This window comes from Zophobas morio, unplaced genomic scaffold, assembly GCF_036711695.1.
Source record: "Zophobas morio isolate AGI-343-1 ecotype UQ-CSIRO unplaced genomic scaffold, CSIRO_AGI_Zmor_V1 ptg000031l, whole genome shotgun sequence".
Classification (NCBI taxonomy): domain Eukaryota; kingdom Metazoa; phylum Arthropoda; class Insecta; order Coleoptera; family Tenebrionidae; genus Zophobas; species Zophobas morio.
In genome coordinates, this window is record NW_026972136.1 from 11780059 (window position 1) to 11805340 (window position 25282).

Below are 25282 nucleotides of genomic sequence, written 5' to 3' on the forward strand. Positions count from 1 at the left end.
AGTAAATAACACGAGCTAACGACTTCAAACAGGAAGATTCATTCCTAAGAGAAGACGCTAAAAAGGTCATTGCCATTTATCCAAAGCACTAAAAAAGTGTAAAGCTCCCTTTAGGAGAGATTTAAATGACAATTGACGTTTCCTCTCCCATAAATTGAGTACACACACACGTCACCATCTCTCTCTTTATTCAACGCGTGCAAATCACGGCCGACGTGTAGTCGAGCTCGCGCGAACGCACAACGCCTGTGACGTTTACTTTTTAGTTGTGCCTACAGTCTGTCAGAACTGTGTTTTATTTGTGTTAATTAATGTTATCTTTCGCTTTTGCGTCTAAATATCCAGTCAGTTTAAGTGAAACCGTCTGGGTGGAGAGAATGGTTTTTGTAACGAACGCTACTCCGTGTTGACATACCGTGTGATAAAAATAACACTAACGTCATTAAATGCAAAATAACTCAATAATAGTTAATTAGTTCTCCATACAATTACAGTACATGACTAAAATGTGATACAACAATCATAAGACTGAAAATAGGTTGTTATTAATCGATCGGCTGCTAAGAAAATGAGTGACACTGAAGACAATGAATTGGACCCTCGAATACAAGTCGAACTGGAAAAGCTGAACACTACAACTGATGAAATCAACAGATTAGAAATAGAATACGATGTGAGTAACCGGATTCTGATGTGTATCTCTTAGTAATGTTGTGTTTGTAGGAAGCTAATACTACATTCCGCATGCTGCTAAATGAATCAACGAGAAGGTTGAAAGTTCTCTCCAAAAAGCTAGGCAGCTGCATTGAACGCGCAAGGCCTTACTACGAAGCGTTGGAAATAGCGAAAAAAGCACAACAAGAATGCCAGAAAGCAGCTGTACAGTTTCAAAGAGCCAACGGTTAGCAGCCCTGAATCTTGCGAAAATCTTTTACATTTTGTTTTTACAGAAATTCATGCAGCAGCAAAAGAAACGGTAGCTTTAGCTGAACAGAGATTTCTTAGTAATCAACATGAATGGCAGTTCGATAATGCCTGGCAAGAGATGCTCAATCATGCCACTATTAAGGTAAACCAGCTAGATATTAATTTGTTTATTTGTATGCTAGTGTTTTTTTGCGTAATTAATATGTCATGAGGAGAGTTTATAATTGTCAATTTGTATGTTATTAACATATCTAGTATTCTGAAGGTTATGCTTTATGCTTCAGATGATATAGAGTTCAATGTAAATTATGGACCAAAAAGAGAATAACTGTAGTGGTGTTACTGGAGCGTTTTTTCGTGTACAATTGTACATACACAAAAATTCACTCTATTGATTTTTTTTTTAGTTGTTAACATCCTGATAAGAAATCTCATTGTTACAATGTATATTAATAGTTATCAGCTAATTGTAAATTACAATCGAGATGAGACATTTCAAATTCCATTACCGCGTTACCCTTGAAACCATCACGGGAATTTAGATACGGAAATATCACGTTTTGAATTATTGACCGAAATTATAAATTTAACGGTTTAATTTGTCGTGAAATTGCAGATGGTTAGTTCATTATTCCCATTAACTGGGGGACTTTTGCAATTAATTATAAATAATTTGGACGGTTTAAAGACTTCCCGAAAATAATATTTATAGTTTTCATTTGCAGTTGTCAAAGAATAATTCGTGTAAGTATTAAAAAAAATTGGTTCCCGCGTCTTTGAAGTACAGCTTTTTCGAAAAATAATAAAATTTAATTTTGGGAATGTTTAGACAACCCCCACACTTAAAATAATTGTTAAAGTACAGCTAATGCAGGGCGAGAACTGAACCCACGATATTCCTAATATACATACAAAATCTGAAAACAATCGGTCCAGTAGTTTCGGAAGTTAAATTAAATATTAAAATCCTCGATGAATTTAACACTGGCTTAAAATGTGGAATGGGAGCGCGTGATTGGTTAAAACGTGCACGTCGCTTAGCAACGGACCTCAATTAAAAGTTAATCGCGAATGAACTGTAATTTCGGTTTCTATAAACCAGGTCTTAGTTTTCTTTGGAAAACACGATTACTTAAAAACACATTTCATATGGTAATTTCTCGTGGAAAAATAAGGATTTTACAAATTAAGTTCCGCTCCTCGGCTTACGATGATTAAAAAAAAAACCATCACAATATTTTGTCTTTTTTTTTTTCTTAATATACATAGCCATATTTTCACAACAAGAAACTTAGAACATAGTTAAAATGGTACTTTTTTGCAAGAAAATGGATTTTGTAATTATGGGGCGCAGCCTAATTGCAAAATCAATATTTCCTTATACACATTCTCCATTTTAAACATGTTTTAAGTTTCATCTTGTGAAAAAAATCTACACACATTAAAAAAAAAGGCAAAATGTAAGCCCCCCCCCCACCCGCCCTATCTCAATTGTGATGATTTTTTTTTTATTCACCGTGAACCAAGGGGCGGAGCTTAACTGCAAAATATTAATTTTCTTTACAAGAAATTAAAATAATGTTTTCGAGTTTCGTGTTGTTCAAAGAATACCATGTATATTAAGAAAAAACGGCAAAATATAAGCCCCGCCCACCCGCCCTATCTCAATTATAATGATTTTTTTTTTATTCGCCGTAAACCAAGAGGGCGAAGCTTAACTGCAAAATATTTTTTTTTTACGAGAAATTAAAATCATGTTTTTGAGTATCGTGTTGTTCAAAAAATAATATGTACAACTGGAAAACGGTAAAATATAAGCCCCACCCACCCACTCTATCTCAATTGCGATTATTTTTTTTATTCATCGTGAAGCAAGGGGCGGAGCTTAACTGCAAAATATTTTTTTTTTTTTTTACAAGAAATTAAAATCATGTTTTTGAGTACCGTGTTGTTCAAAGAATACAGCTGGTTTCACAAAAAACGGGACAAATGACAGTGACATGAACGTCATATTCCCATTGCTTTTCATTGATCTATGAGAACCTGATTTGCTCATGTTTCCTGTTTTTTGTGACACCAGCTGTATATTAAGAAAAAACGGCAAAATATAAGCCCCGCCCACCCGCCCTATCTCAATTCCGATGATTTTTTTATTCACCGTGAACCAAGGGGGCGGAGCTTAACTGCAAAATACTTATTTTTTTTTACAAGAAATTAAAATCATGTTTTTGAGTACCGTGTTGTTCAAAGAATACAGCTGGTTTCACAAAAAACGGGACAAATGACAGTGACATGAACGTCATATTCCCATTGCTTTTCATTGATCTATGAGAACCTGATTTGCTCATGTTTCCTGTTTTTTGTGACACCAGCTGTATATTAAGAAAAAACGGCAAAATATAAGCCCCGCCCACCCGCCCTATCTCAATTCCGATGATTTTTTTATTCACCGTGAACCAAGGGGGCGGAGCTTAACTGCAAAATACTTATTTTTTTTTACAAGAAATTAAAATCATGTTTTTGAGTACCGTGTTGTTCAAAGAATACAGCTGGTTTCACAAAAAACGGGACAAATGACAGTGACATGACCGTCATATTCCCATTGCTTTTCATTGATCTATGAGAACCTGATTTGCTCATGTTTCCTGTTTTTTGTGAAACCAGCTGTATATTAAGAAAAAACGGCAAAATATAAGCACCGCCCACCCGCCCTATCTCAATTCCGATGATTTTTTTTATTCACCGTGAACCAAGGGGGCGGAGCTTAACTGCAAAATACTTATTTTTTCTTACAAGAAATTAAAAACATGTTTTTGAGTATCGTGTTGTTTCAAGAATACTATGGATGTTTAGAAAAAACGGAAAAATATAAACCCCGCCCACCCACCCTATCTTAATTGTGATTATTTTTTTTATGCACCGTAAACCAAGGGGGCGAAGCTTAACTGCAAAATGTTTATTTTTTTACAAGAAATTAAAATCATGTTTTTGAGTATCGTGTTGTTTAAAGAATACTATGTACAGCTGGTTTCACAAAAAACGGAACAAATGACAGTGACATGAACGTCATATTCCCATTCCTTTTCATTGATCTATGAGAACCTGATTTGCTCATCTTTTCCCGGTTTTTGTAAAATCAGCTGTATGTTAAGAAAAAACGGTAAAATATAAGCCCCGCCCGCCCGCCCTATCTCAATTGTGATAATTTTTTTTATTCACCGTGAACCAAGGGGGCGGGGCTTAACTGCAAAATACTTATTTTTTAAAAGAAATTTAAAACATGTTTTTGAGTATCATGTTGTTTAAAGAATACTATGTATATTAAGAAAAAAAAAGGCAAAATATAAACCCCGCCCACCCACCCCATCTCAATTGGGATGATTTTTTTATTCGTAGAAACTTAAAACACCTTTAAAATGGTAAATATGGATTTTGCAATCAGGCTCCTCCTCTAGGTCTGCCAACGAATGAAAACACTTCATTACTACCTAGATCAGGACAGGTTTTGGATGGGCTTAATCTTTGGCTTTAATTTTTTCTTAATATACAAAGTATTCTTTCAATAACACGATACTCAAAAACATGTCATATGGTAATTTCTTCTAGAGAAATAATAGGGATTTTGCAATTAAATTGCGATTTTTTGGCTTAAAAAAATCATGACAATTGAGATAGGGTGGGTGGGCGGGGCTTATATTTTGCCTCTTTTCTTAATATACGTAGTCGTCTCTTCAGAACAAAAAACTTAAAACATGTTTAAAATGGTAAATGCTTGTAGTAATCAACTTAAATTCTCCAGTTTCCTTCGACTTTTCTAAAATTTTGCCAACGCGTTAAGGTTATTGGAAAACTCGTTCCTATATCAAAGTTTTAGAGACAAATTCTATTTAAAATGTATATAAATATTTCTATTTGTGATTTTTCAGTGCAATTTGAAACTTCTAAACTATAATAGTTGAAACTTAGCACTTGTTTTGAGGTTATTAACCTGATAGATTGCCAACCAAAACGTGCGCATTCATCCCACCAAAATTGTGATGACATCACCCCAAAAATTTGCCAAAATCCTGATTGAAACGTGTAAAATATTGAATTATTAATCCATCAATATTTTTATGCAATATATATAAAAAAATACAGAATCAGCTTTTATCATTACTTGAGAAACTTTTATTTGATTGGGCTTTCTTCACAATCCTTCTCGGAATTGAAATGAAAATTATTGCGTCTGTAAGCTTTGTTTACATAATTATTTTTTTATTGAAATGGTTTTCCGTTTAATGTTTTAATTTTCTCGAAAAACCAGTGCTAACCGATTTTTATTGGTTCTGTTTAACATGTGCTCTTAATTACCAGTGTAGAATACTTCATCAGTCAGAGGAAGACGATGTAAATGACATTTATGCGATTTTAAGAATTAATAAATACTGGAATTTGTGCTATTTAAAGCGGCGTTTATCGACATGAAGTGACCTTTTTGCAGTACAGAATCACCTTCACATACTTTTGCTTCAAACGCAAATTTTGCCCTGCAGTACAACACGTGATATACCTAAAGCATGGAATAAAAATAAACATATAATAAATAATGTCATAAATTTCAAAGTCGTACGTTGAAAATTATTGTTATCAAGTGGGTATTGTGCTTAATAACAATGTTTCATATTTCCAACTAAGAAAAATTTCTGTGCATAATTATTTATTTAGTCTGCATTGTCGCTTATTAATAAATACCTCGTTTTACCTACTTTCACGCCCTTCTTTATGCAGAAACTTGGTACATCTAGTTTGTTATTATCACAGTTTTACTTTTGTTTTTTCCTTTTGAAATACTGGTTACACATGTGTGATAAATTTTATAATTATTTTAGTTCACACTGCAGTAATACGTTGTAATAATGTAGAAAATAATGTGATCCCGAAAAAGTCGTGTATTAATTCTCAAGATTCTTTGTGAAATATTTGGTTCCGCAATATTTATAATTCCTTACGACTTTTGTGTACCGTTATTATTTGTAATAACGTATTAATTATGAGTTTATAAAAAAAAAATGTTCAGTGAATAACTAAAAATTTTAGAATGGTGACAAGAACGAACTCGTACCTGTAATATAATGTTTTTGAAAACTACAAACACCATTAGCATCATGTTAAAAAATTAAGTTAAATATTGACCGTTTGAAATAAATAATTCATAAACGTTGCACGTGACTGGTAATGCTTTACAAATATTATGTAGTTAGCAGTTAGAAGGCTGCATAATGTATTATGTATAATTAGTTGGGTTTTATTCCACTGAAATTATTATCAAGTGGCATGCCCAACTTACACCTCGTTCATTAATCTATGAGATTTTATGTACTACTTTAACACTTGTAAGTTGTGGGTTTTCTCGTGGGAATAAAGGAATTTCTTATTACAAAGAACTGTTACGGTTTACGGTTATAATGTGAATAATAATTGTAAAATTAAATGCATTTGTATGCACATTAATCGGGTCATGGAACATTACTTGTGTTAAAAAAAACGTAATACATGAAAAATCGCTTTTTTTTTTGTTGACATTTTATTAAGTGCACACAGAACAACTTTTTTCAGAACTTGACAATGGGATTGTTCACTAGATTCTAGTACATGTGTGGTTTATGAACCCGTCTTGATTTTTTACCCTACCGAATCGAGATTTTTGGAAAAAACCAAAAGTGTAATAACATTTTAAAATTTTTGTAAAATATTTTCGACCTCCCGTAAAGCCGTATTATCTATGTAATGTCAACTTTTACGTATAAACACAAAGTTTTGTATTTAGTAGGTCACGGTTGATATATTTTTATCATTATTTTTGTTTTGTTGAAAAAATTTTTATTGTAGGAACGAGGTAACAAAAAATTCATTTTATATTTCCTTTATTCATTAATTAATGAATTGTGAATTATGAATCGATTGTGTCATTTAGAAATGTAAAATATACACCAAGAATAAATATTCCTACAGGCCATAGAATTAATTACGGCTGAATAGTAGCAAGTATAAAATAATGAGTCTCTTATTAAATTACAGAAACAATGAAAGATATAAATAGAATGGCAATGGAAAAAATTGACCCTTGTAAGAATTGATACGATTAATTAGAAGTTACGTGTCATGAATGTCACTATAAGGTATTGTTATTAAACGTAAAGGGAGGAGGCCTGAGCGACTTATCAATGTTAAGTCTAAAATCATAAGCTTAAATTAAGTAGGAACATAGCAGGGGTGAATTGTTATAAATGCTGTCAAATGCAGATACTTTTACGTTCATTAAATTATCCTTGCCTTTAAGTGTTTTTGAGGGTGAAATTGTTTAAAACAATAAACAATTATTATTAATAAAAATTCATGTGAGAACTTTTTGACTAATTGGCAACATTTTAAATATGAAATTTAAAAATTATTTGAATTCTATTTTTTTTGGTTTAAAAAGTTTTGAAAAAAAGTACAGTAATAATATGATCGGAAAATTAGCGTTTGGGTTTTCTTGATAAAATTTTCTAATAACGTGATCAGTACTCGATTTTAAGGATTTTGAGAAGGTTAGATAAGACATTTTTGGTTTAATCAATACAATAAATTTCTCTTCATACATTTTTCGACACATCCGTAAAAACAATTTTTTAAAAATATGGATTAGTATTAAACCACAGATAAAGGGCCATTAATATCATGCCACGTTATTAACGTCAAACGAGATTTACTTAACAAAGTTTTGAGATTACGCCATCATGACAAAATAAATTTTGATTAGCGTTTTATCGTCTACAAGAAATTCTTAAACTACATTTTAAAAAAATAAACAATTTTTCGAAAAAGTTTCTTATCTAGGTTCTAAGACAAATTTCATTGTACAGATTTTATTTTTCTAAGATAATCCATATGTGGCGTATACTTTTCCAATTCCAATGTCCATTTTAAGTATTTTTCTCGCACTCTCTCTATTTCTTCATATTCCCTCCATCCCAAATCTCAGCTCCGTACATAAATACACTTTTGATCAAACTATCAAACATCATCATTCTTCTCTTATAACCATGACCAAATTTTCTCTCTCCTATTCCCCATACTATTCCTATTACTTTGTTCGCTTTTCCGACCATTTCTTGAACATGCGCTCTATCTGAGTTATTGCTCTTTAATGTATATCCTAAGTACTGGAATTCTTTCACCTGTTCAATCGTCTTCCCTCTCCATGCCCACTCTTCCTTCTCTTTTGCTTACTTTCTTCCCAAATATCACCATTTTTGTTTTTTCCACATTTACTTCCAATTCCTTTTTTTGTACGTACTTCTCGAAACTTCTCTTAAAAATTAAAAACTGATAGACAAAAAATCACAAAATTGAAAACAACGAAAAACTAAAATATCTAAAAATTGAAAAGCCGAAAAATCTGAAAAAGTGGAAAACTGAGAAATTAAATAATCGAAAAATTGAAAAGTCGGAACACCGAAAAATTGTATAATCAAAAATGAAAAATCGAAAAATTAAAAATTGCGAAACGAAAAATCAAAAATTCAAAACAACGAAAAATTAAAATATCTTAAAATTGAAAAATGGAAAAAATGACATATCCTGTGAAAAATAGGGGGTGGGTGGGCGGGGCTAGTACTGGGTAAGATAAGACTGATTTTGGCAAATGACATACAAAAATTAAAGTAACCAAAAATTTAAAAATCGGAAAATAGTTCAAAAATCGGAAAAAACAAAAAAAACAAAATGTTGAAAATCAAAAATTTGTAACAATAACATCGAAAAGTTAAAGAATTCGAAAAATTTTAAAAATTAAAAATCTCAAAATTGAAAACAACGAAAAACTAAAATATCTAAAAGCTGAAAAGCCGAAAAATCTGAAAAAGTGAAAAACCGAGAAATTAAATAATCGAAAAATTGAAAAGTCGGAACACCGAAAAATTGTATAATCAAAAATGAAAAATCGAAAAATTAAAAATTGAGAAACGAAAAATCAAAAATTCAAAACAACGAAAAATTAAAATATCTTAAAATTGAAAAGTGGAAAAAATGACATATCCTGTGAAAAAATAGGGGGCGGGTGGGCGGGTCTAGTACTGGGTAAGATAAGACTGATTTTGGCAGATGACATACAAAAATTAAACTAACCAAAAATTTAAAAATCGGAAAATAGTTCAAAAATCGGAAAAAATAAAAAAAACAAAATATTGAAAAATCGAAAAATTGTAACAATGACATCGAAAAGTTAAAGAATTCGAAAAATTTTCAAATTAAAAATCTCAAAATTGAAAACAACGAAAAACTAAAATATATAAAAACTGAAAAGCCGAAAAATCTGAAAAAGTGAAAAACCGAGAAACTAAATAATCGAAAAATTGAAAAGTCGGAACACCGAAAAATTGTATAATCAAAAATGAAAAATCGAAAAATTAAAAATTGAGAAACGAAAAATCAAAAATTCAAAACAACGAAAAATTAAAATATCTTAAAATTGAAAAATGGAAAAAATGACATATCCTGTGAAAAAATAGGGGGCGGGTGGGCGGGGCTAGTACTGGGTAAGATAAGACTGATTTTGGCAAATGACATACAAAAATTAAACTAACCAAAAATTTAAAAATCGGAAAATAGTTCAAAAATCGGAAAAAATAAAAAAAACAAAATATTGAAAAATCAAAAAATTGTAACAATAACATCGAAAAGTTAAAGAATTCGAAAAATTTTAAAAATTAAAAATCTCAAAATTGAAAACAACGAAAAACTAAAATATCTAAAAACTGAAAAGCCGAAAAATCTGAAAAAGTGAAAAACCGAGAAATTAATCGAAAAATTAAAGATTGAGAAACGAAAAATCGCAAAATTCAAAGGACGAAAAATTAAAATAACCGAACATTGAAAAATCGGAAAATATTAAAAATTTGAAAAATTGGAAAACTTTGAAATTAAATAACCGAAAAATTGGAAAATCGGAACACCGAGAAATTGTATAATCAAAAATGGAAAATCTAAAAATTGAACACTGAAACATCGAAAAACTGAAAAATTAAAAATCTAATACATATTCGAAAAATCGCAAAACCAAAAATTGAAAACTGAAAAATTGAAAAACTGCAAAAATGAAACATCGAAAAGTTCAAAAATTGAAATTCAAGAAATGGAAAATCGACAAATTCACCAATTTGTAAAAATCTAAAAACTGCAAATTCGAAAAATTAAAAATTGAGAGACGAAAAGTGGCAAAAATGAAAACAACGAAAAATTAAAAAGTGATTATACGAAAAATCACAAAATTTAAAACAACGAAAAATCACAAAATTGAAAACAACGAAAAATTAAGATATCTTAAAATTGAAAAATGGAAAAAATGACATATCCTGTGAAAAAATAGGGGGTGGGTGGGCGGGGCTAGTACCTTGTAAGATAGGACTGATTTTGGCAAATGACATACAAAAATTAAACTAACCAAAAAATTAGAAATCGGAAAATAGTTCAAAAATCGGAAAAAATAAAAAAAAACAAAATAATTGAAAAATCAAAAAATTGTAACAGTGACATCGAAAAGTTAAAGAATTCGAAAAATTTTAAAAATTAAAATCTCAAAATTGAAAACAACGAAAAACTAAAATATCTAAAAGCTGAAAAGCCGACAAATCTGAAAAAGTGAAAAACCGAGAAATTAAATAATCGAAAAATTGAAAAGTCGGAACACCGAAAAATTGTATAATCAAAAATGAAAAATCGAAAAATTAAAAATTGAGAAACGAAAAATCGCAAAATTCAAAGGACGAAAAATTAAAATAACCGAACATTGAAAAATCGGAAAATAGTTCAAAAATCGGAAATATTAAAAATTTGAAAAATTGAAAAACTTAGAAATTAAATAACCGAAAAATTGGAAAATCGGAACACCGAGAAATTGTATAATCAAAAATGGAAAATCTAAAAAAATTGAACACTGAAACATCGAAAAACTGAAAAATTAAAAATCTAATACATATTCGAAAAATCGCAAAACCAAAAATTGAAAACTGAAAAATTGAAAAACTGCAAAAATGAAACATCGAAAAGTTCAAAAATTGAAATTCAAGAAATGGAAAATCGACAAATTCACCAGTTTGTAAAAATCTAAAAACTGCAAACTCGAAAAATTAAAAATTGAGAGACGAAAAGTGGCAAAAATGAAAACAACGAAAAATTAAAAAGTGATTATACGAAAAATCACAAAATTTAAAACAACGAAAAATCACAAAATTGAAAACAACGAAAAATTAAAATATCTTAAAATTGAAAAATGGAAAAAATGACATATCCTGTGAAAAAATATGGGGTGGGTGGGCGGGGCTAGTACTGGGTAAGATAAGACTGATTTTGGCAAATGACATACAAAAATTAAACTAACCAAAAATTTAAAAATCGGAAAAAATAAGAAAAAACAAAATATTGAAAAATCAAAAAATTGTAACAATGACATCGAAAAGTTAAAGAATTCGAAAAATTTTAAAAATTAAAAATCTCAATTGAAAACAACGAAAAACTAAAATATCTAAACGCTGAAAAGCCGAAAAATCTGAAAAAATGAGAAACCGAGAAATTAAATAATCCAAAAATTGAAAAGTCGGAACACCGAAAAATTGTATAATCAAAAATGAAAAATCGAAAAATTAAAAATTGAGAAACGAAAAATCGCAAAATTCAAAGGACGAAAAATTAAAATAACCGAACATTGAAAAATCGGAAAATAGTTCAAAAATAGGAAAATATTAAAAATTTAAAAAATTGAAAAACTTAGAAATTAAATAACCGAAAAATTGGAAAATCGGAACACCGAGAAATTGTATAATCAAAAATGGAAAATCTAAAAATTCAACACTGAAACATCGAAAAACTGAAAAATTAAAAATCTAATACATATTCGAAAAATCGCAAAACCTAAAATTGAAAATCTGAAAAATTGAAAAACTGCAAAAATGAAACATCGAAAAGTTCAAAAATTGAAATTCAAGAAATGGAAAATCGACAAATTCACCAATTTGTAAAAATCTAAAAACTGCAAATTCGAAAAATTAAAAATTGAGAGACGAAAAGTGGCAAAAATGAAAACAATGAAAAATTAAAAAGTGATTATACGAAAAATCACAAAATTTAAAACAACGAAAAATCACAAAATTGAAAACAACGAAAAATTAAAATATCCTAAAATTGAAAAATGGAAAAAATGACATATCCTGTGAAAAAATAGGGGGCGGGTGGGCGGGGCTAGTACTGGGTAAGATAAGACTGATTTTGGCAAATGACATACAAAAATTAAACTAACCAAAAATTTAAAAATCGGAAAAAATAAGAAAAAACAAAATATTGAAAAATCAAAAAATTGTAACAATGACATCGAAAAGTTAAAGAATTCGAAAAATTTTAAAAATTAAAAATCTCAATTGAAAACAACGAAAAACTAAAATATCTAAACGCTGAAAAGCCGAAAAATCTGAAAAAATGAGAAACCGAGAAATTAAATAATCGAAAAATTGAAAAGTCGGAACACCGAAAAATTGTATAATCAAAAATGAAAAATCGAAAAATTAAAAATTGAGAAACGAAAAATCGCAAAATTCGAAGGACGAAAAATTAAAATAACCGAACATTGAAAAATCGGGAAATAGTTCAAAAATCGGAAATTATTAAAAATTTGAAAAATTGAAAAACTTAGAAATTAAATAACCGAAAAATTGGAAAATCGGAACTCCGAGAAATTGTATAATCAAAAATGGAAAATCTAAAAATTGAACACTGAAACATCGAAAAATTGAAAAATTAAAAATCTAATACATATTCGAAAAATCGCAAAACCAAAAATTGAAAACTGAAAAATTGAAAAACTGCAAAAATGAAACATGGAAAAGTTCAAAAATTGAAATTCAAGAAATAGAAAATCGACAAATTCACCAATTTGTAAAAATCTAAAAACTGCAAGCTCGAAAAATTAAAAATTGAGAGACGAAAAGTGGCAAAAGTGAAAACAACGAAAAATTAAAAAGTGATTATACGAAAAATCACAAAATTTAAAACAACGAAAAACCACAAAATTGAAAACAACGAAAAATTAAAATATCTTAAAATTGAAAAATGGAAAAAATGACATATCCTGTGAAAAAATAGGGGATGGGTGGGCGGGGCTAGTACTGGGTAAGATAAGACTGATTTTGGCAAATGACATACAAAAATTAAACTAACCAAAAATTTAAAAATCGGAAAAAATAAGAAAAAACAAAATATTGAAAAATCAAAAAATTGTAACAATGACATCGAAAAGTTAAAGAATTCGAAAAATTTTAAAAATTAAAAATCTCAATTGAAAACAACGAAAAACTAAAATATCTAAACGCTGAAAAGCCGAAAAATCTGAAAAAATGAGAAACCGAGAAATTAAATAATCGAAAAATTGAAAAGTCGGAACACCGAAAAATTGTATAATCAAAAATGAAAAATCGAAAAATTAAAAATTGAGAAACGAAAAATCGCAAAATTCAAAGGACGAAAAACTAAAATAACCGAACATTGAAAAATCGGAAAATAGTTCAAAAATCGGAAAATATTAAAAATTTGAAAAATTGAAAAACTTAGAAATTAAATAACCGAAAAATTGGAAAATCGGAACACCGAGAAATTGTATAATCAAAAATGGAAAATCTAAAAATTGAACACTGAAACATCGAAAAACTGAAAAATTAAAAATCTAATACATATTCGAAAAATCGCAAAACCTAAAATTGAAAACTGAAAAATTGAAAAACTGCAAAAATGAAACATCGAAAAGTTCAAAAATTGAAATTCAAGAAATAGAAAATCGACAAATTCACCAGTTTGTAAAAATCTAAAAACTGCAAACTCGAAAAATTAAAAATTGAGAGACGAAAAGTGGCAAAAATGAAAACAACGAAAAATTAAAAAGTGATTATACGAAACATCACAAAATTTAAAACAGCGAAAAATCACAAAATTGAAAACAACGAAAAATTAAAATATCTTAAAATTGAAAAATGGAAAAAATGACATATCTTGTGAAAAAATAGGGGGTGGGTGGGCGGGGCTAGTACTTTGTAAGATAGGACTGATTTTGGCAAATGACATACCTTCCAAGAAAGTAAAGGGTGGGTGGGCGAGGCTAGTACTTGATAAGATAAGACTGATTTTGGCAGATGACATACAAAACTTAAACTAAGCAAAAATTTAAAAATCGGAAAATAGTTCAAAAATCGGAAAAAATAAAAAAAAACAAAATATTGAAAAATCAAAAAATTGTAACAATGACATCGAAAAGTTAAAGAATTCGAAAAATTTTAAAAATTAAAAATCTCAAAATTGAAAACAACGAAAAACTAAAATATCTAAAAACTGAAAAACCGAAAAATCTGGAAAAGTAAAAACCGAGAAATTAAATAATCGAAAAATTGAAAAGTCGGAACATCGAAAAATTGAAAAGTCGGAACACCGAAAAATTGTATAATCAAAAATGAAAAATCGAAAAATTAAAAATTGAGAAACGAAAAATCGCGAAATTCAAAGGACGAAAAATTAAAATAACCGAACGTTGAAAAATCGGAAGTTCAAAAATCGGAAATTATTAAAAATTTGAAAAATTGAAAAACGTAGAAATTAAATAACCGAAAAATTGGAAAATCGGAACACCGAGAAATTGTATAATCAAAAATGGAAAATCTAAAAATTCAACACTGAAACATCGAAAAACTGAAAAATTAAAAATCTAATACATATTCGAAAAATTGCAAACCAAAAATTGAAAACTGAAAAATTGAAAAACTGCAAAAATGAAACATCGAAAAGTTCAAAAATTGAAATTCGAGAAATAGAAAATCGACAAATTCACCAATTTGTAAAAATCTAAAAACTGCAAACTCGAAAAATTAAAAACTGAGAGACGAAAAGTGGCAAAAATGAAAACAACGAAAAATTAAAAAGTGTAATACGAAAAATCACAAAATTTAAAACAACGAAAAATCACAAAATTGAAAACAAGGAAAAATTAAAATATCTTAAAATTGAAAAATGGAAAAAATGACATCCTGTGAAAAAATAGGGGGTGGGTGGGCGGGGCTAGTACTTTGTAAGATAGGACTGATTTTGGCAAATGACATACCTTCCAAGAAAGTAAAGGGTGGGTGGGCGGGGCTAGTACTTGGTGAGATAATAATATAAATAATCGAAAAATTGTATAATCAAAAATGAAAAATCGAAAAATTAAAAATTGAGAAACGAAAAATCCCAAAATTCAAAGGACGAAAAATTAAAATAACCGGACATTGAAAAATCGGAAAATAGTTCAAAAATCGGGAATTATTAAAAATTTGAAAAAGTGAAAAACTTAGAAATTAAATAACCGAAAAATTGGAAAATCGGAACACCGAGAAATTGTATAATCAAAAATGGAAAATCTAAAAATTGAACACTGAAACATCGAAAAACTGAAAAATTAAAAATCTAATACATATTCGAAAAATCGCAAAACCAAAAATTGAAAACCGAAAAATTGAAAAACTGCAAAAATGAAACATTGAAAAGTTCAAAAATTGAAATTCAAGAAATAGAAAATCGACAAATTCACCAGTTTGTAAAAATCTAAAAACTGGAAACTCAAAAAATTAAAAATTGAGAGACGAAAAGTGGCAAAAATGAAAACAACGAAAAATTAAAAAGTGATTATACGAAAAATCACAAAATTTAAAACAACGAAAAACCACAAAATTGAAAACAACGAAAAATTAAAATATCTTAAAATTGAAAAATGGAAAAAATGACATATCCGGTGAAAAAATAGGGGGTGGGTGGGCGGGGCTAGTACTTTGTAAGATAGGACTGATTTTGGCAAATGACATACAAAAATTAAACTAACCAAAAAATTAGAAATCGGAAAATAGTTCAAAAATCGGAAAAAATAAAAAAAAAACAAAATATTGAAAAATCAAAAAATTGTAACAGTGACATCGAAAAGTTAAAGAATTCGAAAAATTTTAAAAATTAAAAATCTCAAAATTGAAAACAACGAAAAACTAAAATATCTAAACGCTGAAAAGCCGAAAAATCTGAAAAAGTGAAAAACCGAGAAATTAAATAATCGAAAAATTGAAAAGTCGGAACACCGAAAAATTGTATAATCAAAAATGAAAAATCGAAAAATTAAAAATTGAGAAACGAAAAATCGCAAAATTCAAAGGACGAAAAATTAAAATAACCGAACATTGAAAAATCGGAAAATAGTTCAAAAATCGGAAAATATTAAAAATTTGAAAAATTGAAAAACTTAGAAATTAAATAACCGAAAAATTGGAAAATCGGAACACAGAGAAATTGTATAATCAAAAATGGAAAATCTAAAAATTAAACGCTGAAACATCGAAAAACTGAAAAATTAAAAATCTAATACATATTCGAAAAATCGCAAAACCAAAAGTTGAAATTCAAGAAATAGAAAATCGACAAATTCACCAGTTTGTAAAAATCCAAAAACTGCAAACTCGAAAAATTAAAAATTGAGAGACGAAAAGTGGCAAAAATGAAAACAACGAAAACTTAAAAGTGATTATACGAAAAATCACAAAATTTAAAACAACGAAAAATCACAAAATTGAAAACAACGAAAAATTAAGATATCTTAAAATTGAAAAATGGAAAAAATGACATATCCTGTGAAAAAATAGGGGGTGGGTGGGCGGGGCTAGTACTTTGTAAGATAGGACTGATTTTGGCAAATGACATACCTTCCAAGAAAGTAAAGGGTGGGTGGGCGGGGCTAGTACTTGGTGAGATAAGACTGATTTTGGCAAATGCCATACCTTCCAAGAAAGTAAAGGGTGGGTGGGCGGGGCTAGTACTTGATAAGATAAGACTGATTTTGGCAGATGTCATACAAAAATTAAACTAACCAAAAATTTAAAAATCGGAAAAAATAAAAAAAAACAAAATATTGAAAAATCAAAAAATTGTAACAATGACATCGAAAAGTTAAAGAATTCGAAAAATTTTAAAAATTTAAAATCTCAAAATTGAAAACAACGAAAAACTAAAATATCTAAAAACTGAAAAACCGAAAAATCTGAAAAAGTCAAAAACCGAGAAATTAAATATGTAATCGAAAAATTGAAAAGTCGGAATACCGAAAAATTGTATGATCAAAAATGAAAAATCGAAAAATTAAAAATTGAGAAACGAAAAATCGCGAAATTCAAAGGACGAAAAATTAAAATAACCGAACATTGAAAAATCGGAAAATAGTTCAAAAATCGGAAAATATTAAAAATTTGAAAAATTGAAAAACTTAGAAATTAAATAACCGAAAAATTGGAAAATTGGAACACCGAGAGATTGTATAATCAAAAATGGAAAATCTAAAAATTGAACACTGAAACATCGAAAAAATGAAAAATTAAAAATCTAATACATATTCGAAAAATCGCAAAACCAAAAATTGAAAACTGAAAAATTGAAAAACTGCAAAAATGAAACATCCAAAAGTTCAAAAATTGAAATTCAAGAAATGGAAAATCGACAAATTCACCAATTTGTAAAAATCTAAAAACTGCAAATTCGAAAAATTAAAAATTGAGAGACGAAAAGTGGCAAAAATGAAAACAACGAAAAATTAAAAAGTGATTATACGAAAAATCACAAAATTTAAAACAACGAAAAATCACAAAATTGAAAACAAGGAAAAATTAAAATATCTTAAAATTGAAAAATGGAAAAAATGACATATCCTGTGAAAAAATAGGGGGTGATTTTGGCAAATGACATACAAAAATTAAACTAACCAAAAATTTAAAAATCGGAAAAAATAAGAAAAAACAAAATATTGAAAAATCAAAAAATTGTAACAATGACATCGAAAAGTTAAAGAATTCGAAAAATTTTAAAAATTAAAAATCTCAAAATTGAAAACAACGAAAAACTAAAATATCTAAACGCTGAAAAGCCGAAAAATCTGAAAAAATGAGAACCGAGAAATTAAATAATCGAAAAATTGAAAAGTCGGAACACCGAAAAATTGTATAATCAAAATTGAAAAATCGAAAAATTAAAAATTGAGAAACGAAAAATCGCAAAATTCAAAGGACGAAAAATTAAAATAACCGAACATTGAAAAATCGGAAAGTAGTTCAAAAATCGGAACATATTAAAAATTTGGAAAATTGAAAAACTTAGAAATTAAATAACCGAAAAATTGGAAAATCGGAACACCGAGAAATTGTATAATCAAAAATGGAAAATCTAAAAATTGAACACTGAAACATCGAAAAACTGAAAAATTAAAAATCTAATACATATTCGAAAAATCGCAAAACCAAAAATTGAATACTAAAAAATTGAAAAACTGCAAAAATGAAACATGGAAAAGTTCAAAAATTGAAATTCAAGAAATAGAAAATCGACAAATTCACCAATTTGTAAAAATCTAAAAACTGCAAACTCGAAAAATTAAAAATTGAGAGACGAAAAGTGGCAAAAATGAAAACAACGAAAAATTAAAAAGCGATTATACGAAAAATCACAAAATTTAAAACAACGAAAAATCACAAAATTGAAAACAACGAAAAATTAAAATATCTTAAAATTGAAAAATGCAAAAAATGACATATCCTGTGAAAAGATAGGGGGTGGGTGGGCGGGGCTAGTACTTTGTAAGATAGGACTGATTTTGGCAAATGACATACCTTCCAAGAAAGTAAAGGGTGGGTGGGCGGGGCTAGTACTTGGTGAGATAAGACTGATTTTGGCAAATGTCATACCTTCCAAGAAAGTAAAGGGTGGGTGGGCGGGGCTAGTACTTGGTAAGATAAGACTGATTTTGGCAAATGACATACAAAAATTAAACTAACCAAAAATTTAAAAATCGGAAAAAATAAGAAAAAACAAAATATTGAAAAATCAAAAAATTGTAACAATGACATCGAAAAGTTAAAGAATTCGAAAAATTTTAAAAATTAAAAATCTCAAAATTGAAAACAACGAAAAACTAAAATATCTAAAAACTGAAAAACCGAAAAATCTGAAAAAGTGAAAAACCGAGAAATTAAATAATCGAAAAATTGAAAAGTCGGAACACCGAAAAATTGTATAATCAAAAATGAAAAATCGAAAAATTAAAAATTGAGAAACGAAAAATCGCAAAATTCAAAGGACGAAAAATTAAAATAACCGAACATTGAAAAATCGGAAAATAGTTCAAAAATCGAAAAATATTAAAAATTTGAAAAATTGAAAAACCGAAAAATTGGAAAATCGGAACACCGAGAAATTGTATAATCAAAAATGGAAAATCTAAAAAAATTGAACACTGAAACATCGAAAAACTGAAAAATTAAAAATCTAATACATATTCGAAAAATCGCAAAACCAAAAATTGAAAACTGAAAAATTGAAAAACTGCAAAAATGAAACATCGAAAAGTTCAAAAATTGAAATTCAAGAAATAGAAAATCGACAAATTCACCACTTTGTAAAAATTTAAAAACTGCAAACTCGAAAAATTAAAAATTGAGAGCCGAAAAGTTGCAAAAATGAAAACAACGAAAAATTAAAAAGTGATTATACGAAAAATCACAAAATTTAAAACAACGAAAAATCACAAAATTGAAAACAACGAAAAATTAAAATCTCTTAAAATTGAAAAATGGAAAAAATGACATATCCTGTGAAAAAATAGGGGGTGGGTGGGCGGAGCTAGTACTTCGTAAGTAGGACTGATTTTAGCAAATGACATACCTTCCAAGAAAGTAAAGCGCGGGTGGGCGGGGCTAGCACTTGGTGAGATAATACTGATTTTGGCAAATGTCATACCTTCCAAGAAAGTAAAGGGTGGGTGGGCGGGGCTAGTACTTGATAAGATAAGACTGATTTTGGCAGATGACATACAAAAATTAAACTAACCAAAAATTTAAAAATCGGAAAATAGTTCAAAAATCGGAAAAAATAAAAAAAAGCAAAATATTGAAAAATCAAAAAATTGTAACAATGACATCGAAAAGTTAAAGAATTCGAAAAATTTTAAAAATTTAAAATCTCAAAATTGAAAACAACGAAAAACTAAAATATCTAAAAACTGAAAAACCGAAAAATCTGAAAAAGTCAAAAACCGAGAAATTAAATATGTAATCGAAAAATTGAAAAGTCGGAATACCGAAAAATTGTATAATCAAAAATGAAAAATCGAAAAATTAAAAATTGAGAAACGAAAAATCGCGAAATTCAAAGGACGAAAAATTAAAATAACCGAACATTGAAAAATCGGAAAATAGTTCAAAAATAGGAAAATATTAAAAATTTGAAAAATTGAAAAACTTAGAAATTAAATAACCGAAAAATTGGAAAATCGGAACACCGAGAAATTGTATAATCAAAAATGGAAAATCTAAAAATTGAACACTGAAACATCGAAAAATTGAAAAATTAAAAATCCAATACATATTCGAAAAATCGCAAAACCAAAAATTGAAAACTGAAAAATTGAAAAACTCCAAAAATGAAACATCGAAAAGTTCAAAAATTGAAATTCAAGAAATAGAAAATCGACAAATTCACCAATTTGTAAAAGTCTAAAAACTGCAAACTCGAAAAATTAAAAATTGAGAGACGAAAAGTGGCAAAAATGAAAACAACGAAAACTTAAAAGTGATTAAACGAAAAATCACAAAATTGAAAACAACGAAAAATCACAAAATTGAAAACAACGAAAAATTAAAATATCTTAAAATTGAAAAATGGAAAAAATGACATATCCTGTGAAAAAATAGAGGGTCGGGCTAGTACTTTGTAAGATAGGACTGATTTTGGCAAATGACATACCTTCCAAGAAAGTAAAGGGTGGGTGGGCGGGGCTAGTACTTGGTAAGATAAGACTGATTTTGGCAAATGCCATACCTTCCAAGAAAGTAAAGGGTGGGTGGGCGGGGCTAGTACTTGATAAGCTAAGACTGATTTTGGCAGATGACATAACCTCAAAGAAAATAAAGGGTTGGTGGGCGGGGCTAGTACTTGATAAGATAAGACTAATTTTGGCAGATGACATACTCTCTAAGAAAGTAAAGGGTGGATGGGTGGGGCTAGTGCTTCGTAAGAAAGACCGATTTTGGCAAATGACATACCTTCCAAGAAAGTAAAGGGTGGGTAGGCGGGGCTAGTACTTGGTGAGATAAGACTGATTTTGGCAAATGCCATACCTTCCAAGAAAGTAAAGGGTGGGTGGGCGGGGCTAGTACTTGATAAGACTGATTTGGGCAGATGACATCCTCTAAGAAAGTAAAGGGTGGGTGGGCGGGCACTTGGTACTTGGTAAGAAACACTGATTTTGGCAAATGACATAAATGAAAAAATTATGAATGTGCCAGTTTATTTTATTGAATAAATCAAGAACGGCTCACTCCATTTTCCCAGGGACTTTATTGTCTTCTCTTCTTCTTCTCGTTTTTCTCTTTTTCTTTTTTCACATTTTCTCCTATAATTCTCTCTTGCCTTTTTCTTGCTCATGTTTTGGTATTGATTCACATGCTCTCTCTAAGTGGCCATAGAAATTGTCTTTATCGTTCTCGCTTGCATCTTCCGTAGGGGCATATACATTTACTAGTGTAATGTGAGCAATCTTATTTTTGATTCTTATCATAGATATTCTACCATTAGTCCTTTTAAAATCTATTATCATATCTCTATATTCTTTGCTTATCATAAATCCTGTTCCATTTCTTCCCTGCTTATCTTCTCCGGCATACAATAGTGTAAAGTCCTCTTTGTCGACTTTCCCTTCGCCGCTCCATCTTATTTCTTGTAAAGCTAGTATTCCAGTATTATAATTTTTCATTTCCCTTGCTATTTCTTCCATTTTTCCTACTCCTAGCATTATTTGTATGTTCCAAGTGCCAATTTTCGTCGAAGCTGTTTTCTTGTTCCGCTTTTTCCGTTTCATTTGCCAAATCATATCCCTATTCTTAGCCTTGTCGTCCTTATTTGAATTCAGTCCTATTTCTTCTATTATCTTCCACAATATTATCCGTTCTTTGTTACTTGCTTTGTCTTTTGATCCTCATTTCTTCCCCTTTTTTTATCTATTATTCTTGTCCTCTTATCGCCCAGTCTTGCGTTAAACTCCCCTCCTATAAGTATCTTTCCATGTCCTTTTTCTTTTGTTTCCTTTTCTATGTTTATCTTGGTTTCCTCCATTTTCTTGCTATAAACGATTATTATTTTCCATCGATTATTATCCAGCTGTATTACTTTCTTCATTAGTCCGTTTTTATTATTACTTCCCTTTTCCAATTCTTGCATTTCTTTTCGATTTCCCATTACTATTTCACCGCTTGCTATCCCCTTTTTCTTTTCCTTTGTCGCCCCTTGACACTCCCACACATATTCTTGTAGTAGTGTCTCTTCAAATTTATCCTAGTTTTCTCTTTGTACCCATGTCTCTACCAGCCCCACCACATCAAATTTTCCCACGTAGTCCCAGAACTCCTTTTCCTGTTTTCGCAACCCTTGGACATTCCAAAACAGTACCTTTATTTCTTTTCCTTTGCCTTGTTTCCTTCGATTTTTCCTCATTTTTTTCCTTTTCTTTTGGCTCTTTACTAAAATTTTTCTACCTTTTTGAGTCTTCTTTCTTCTTCATTTCGTTCAAAATTAGTAAAAGTTAGGCATGAGAACTTGCTAAGATAAAACTGATTTTGGCAAAGGACATACCCTTCAAGAAAAGAGAGGGTGGGTGGGCGGGGCCAGTACCTGCTAAGATAAGAGTGATTTTGGCAAATGACATACCCTCTAAGAAAAGAGAGGGTGGGTGGGCGGGGCTAGTACCTGGTTAAGATAAGAGTGATTTTGGCAAATCAAATACCCTCTAAGAAAAGAGAGGACTGGTGGGCGGGGCTATTACCTGCTGAGCTAAAACTGATTTTGGCAAATGACATATTCTCTAAGAAAGCGGAGGGCGGACTGGTGGAGCTAGTACAGTGGTTGGAAGTAAATCAATTACAAGTAATTCATTATTGTAATTCAATTCCTTTTCAAGTAATGAGTAATTGTAATGCATTACTTTTCAAAAACTGTTATGAGTAATTGTAACAAATTACTTTTTTTGAGTAATTCAGTTACTTTTACAATTATTTTTTGCAATTAGAGTTAAAATTTAAAACGAGTTTAACACAGAATTTGTTAAGTAATTATTAATTAATTAATTAAAAATAATAACATTTAACTAATAGTTTTTTAGTTTCTTTTGAAAGTAGTTGGGTATTCTGATTCACATTTCAAACTAGTAAAAAGTGCAATGTTTGTTTCAGGTTATGGAAGCCGAGAATCAAAAAGCCGAAAGCGGTCGCGAGCACCAGCGGCGCGCGACAATTTTCAAAACAGCCGAAGACTGCGTGAAACAGCTCGAAAGCCGCCTCCAGAAATCCATCATTAAATCTCGACCGTACTTCGACGAGAAGTCGCTCTGTCAAAGTCAACTCAACACCCAAAAGGACCGAATCGAGACAATAAAACGCGACATCGTCAAAGCCAAAACTTCCTATTCGCAAACGCTCAAACAACTAGAACAGATATCGAACGAAATCCACATGAAAAGAGGAAGCATCACCGAGGAACTGCTTCGAGGACCCAGGGAGCCGGGCGTCGGAGCGGAACTAGTGCCATCTCACGAAGAACTAACGAACAAACATTCTACACTGCCAGACTTCAATTTAGAGTTGGATAAATGCGAACTGAGGAGTTGTGGTTCGATGAGTGGTACGAATTCTTCGGCCGTGAGCGAGAAGGACGAGAGGGAGAATCTCTACGAGGATTTGGACGATTTGAAGGTTAAATTTAAGGAGTTGGCTGTGAGACCGGTCAACGGAGGCGAAGGCGAGAGCATGGACGGTGTGTGGGAGTCCGAGTTGAAGAACACGGTGGAAAAAATGGACCACATGATGTTGTTACAAGAGTGTGCGCAAGAGTTGGATGACTACAAATCGGGGATCAGAGATAGCGAAGATTGTTCGAGTGTGAAGCAGGTTTCTTAAGTGTCTATTGAATTTGCTGTTACTAATCGTAGATCAGCGGTAGAATGTAGATTACAACGAGACTGGCGAACTACGTCCGATTGTTTTTTTTTCCAAGGACTTTGAACAATGAAATTTCAGTATTGCGTTAGTTACCTCATTTTAACACTGGAGTTTCGTTAGGGTTACTAATTTTTATACTAAATCAAACTGATTGTAGAGGATATTGTCGGCAGTTGCCTAATTTTTGCGCGGCTCGTGCTGCAGAAATTTCTGATATTTTAACACTGTGTGATAATCAATTTGAATCTTTGTTAGTTATTTGGAGCATGGGCGTGGCAAGAATTTTTAAATTTTGTGTGTAAGAGATGTATATGTTGTTACTAATGAGAGCTGATTTAATAAAAAAATTCTGTGAATGGGGTGTTTTGTCACTATTGTAATCCAGATAACGAAAAAATCCATGACGTCAAAATATTTTAGATAAAGTAAATGTAATCTTTAACACAATTTTCGTCAGATGGATTAAATTGTGTATAAATAAGCTATTTTCAGAATATAACGTTGGGCACAAATATGACACTAGAGTGTAAATACTTTGAGAAGAACACACCAATAAAATATCGTAGCAGACGTAAAAGCGTGTGTTCAGTGTTTCGTTCCATCTTTCGTTTCGTGATTTTTGAGTGTATTTTGAACTTTAGTCTGATCAGTTCCTTTTAGCACTAAAAAGTCATGGGAAAATTTACTTGTTAGAATACCTCTTTTTCAGAATACCATTGGTTAAGCGTAAATGATAGACTGTGATGACTCAACATGTTCTTCTCATAGTATTCTTACTGTACATTCTTTATAAACTCGTATATGTAGTGTGTTGCTTGTAAAGCAATATAGGCAGCAACAGACACAGTACGTTCGCGAATTATCAAAAATATGTAAAATATATTTCATAAATCCATCAACTGTGAAACGGAAGAAGAGCATGTAAATATTACTGTGGAATAAAATTTTTTACTACGTGAGAAACTCGCCTACAACTTTGATTTTTATCACATTTGACAATTAGTTCAACTTGAACAGCTAAGGTGACAGATTGCAGCGTAGAAAATAAAGCGAAGGAAGTAAATATCACGTGTGGCCCTGATTTAACAAAACCTGTGATATCATATATTCCACCTAAATGTTATCTTGTCCGATAATGCGACACAACACCTTTCTATGGAAACCAGTGACTCATCTAATGTTAAAATCTACGTCGTAAAGTAAAACTAAAGTGTTCTGCAACACACTCCAACCAGGCACATTTTTTTTATTGTGTT

General features: G+C 30.0%; 1 protein-coding gene across 1 annotated transcript; it reads left to right on the forward strand.

Annotated features, from left to right (window-relative positions):
- Positions 1-218: 218 nt before the first annotated feature.
- Positions 219-24382, forward strand: LOC135139405 (SH3 domain-binding protein 5 homolog). Its single transcript, XM_064069622.1, has 4 exons — positions 219-673; positions 724-901; positions 951-1069; positions 23262-24382. The coding sequence occupies exons 1-4, from the start codon at positions 569-571 to the stop codon at positions 23982-23984; spliced, it is 1125 nt and encodes a 374-aa protein (XP_063925692.1). The 5' UTR covers positions 219-568; the 3' UTR covers positions 23985-24382.
- The last annotated feature ends 900 nt before the right edge of the window (positions 24383-25282 follow it).

Coding starts and splice junctions, on each gene's coding strand:
- LOC135139405 (XM_064069622.1), top strand. CDS start 569: ATGAGTGACACTGAAGACAATGAATTGGACCCTCGAATACAAGTCGAA. Junction 674..723: donor GATTAGAAATAGAATACGAT/GTGAGTAACCGG, acceptor TTGTGTTTGTAG/GAAGCTAATACTACATTCCG. Junction 1,070..23,261: donor TCAATCATGCCACTATTAAG/GTAAACCAGCTA, acceptor TGTTTGTTTCAG/GTTATGGAAGCCGAGAATCA.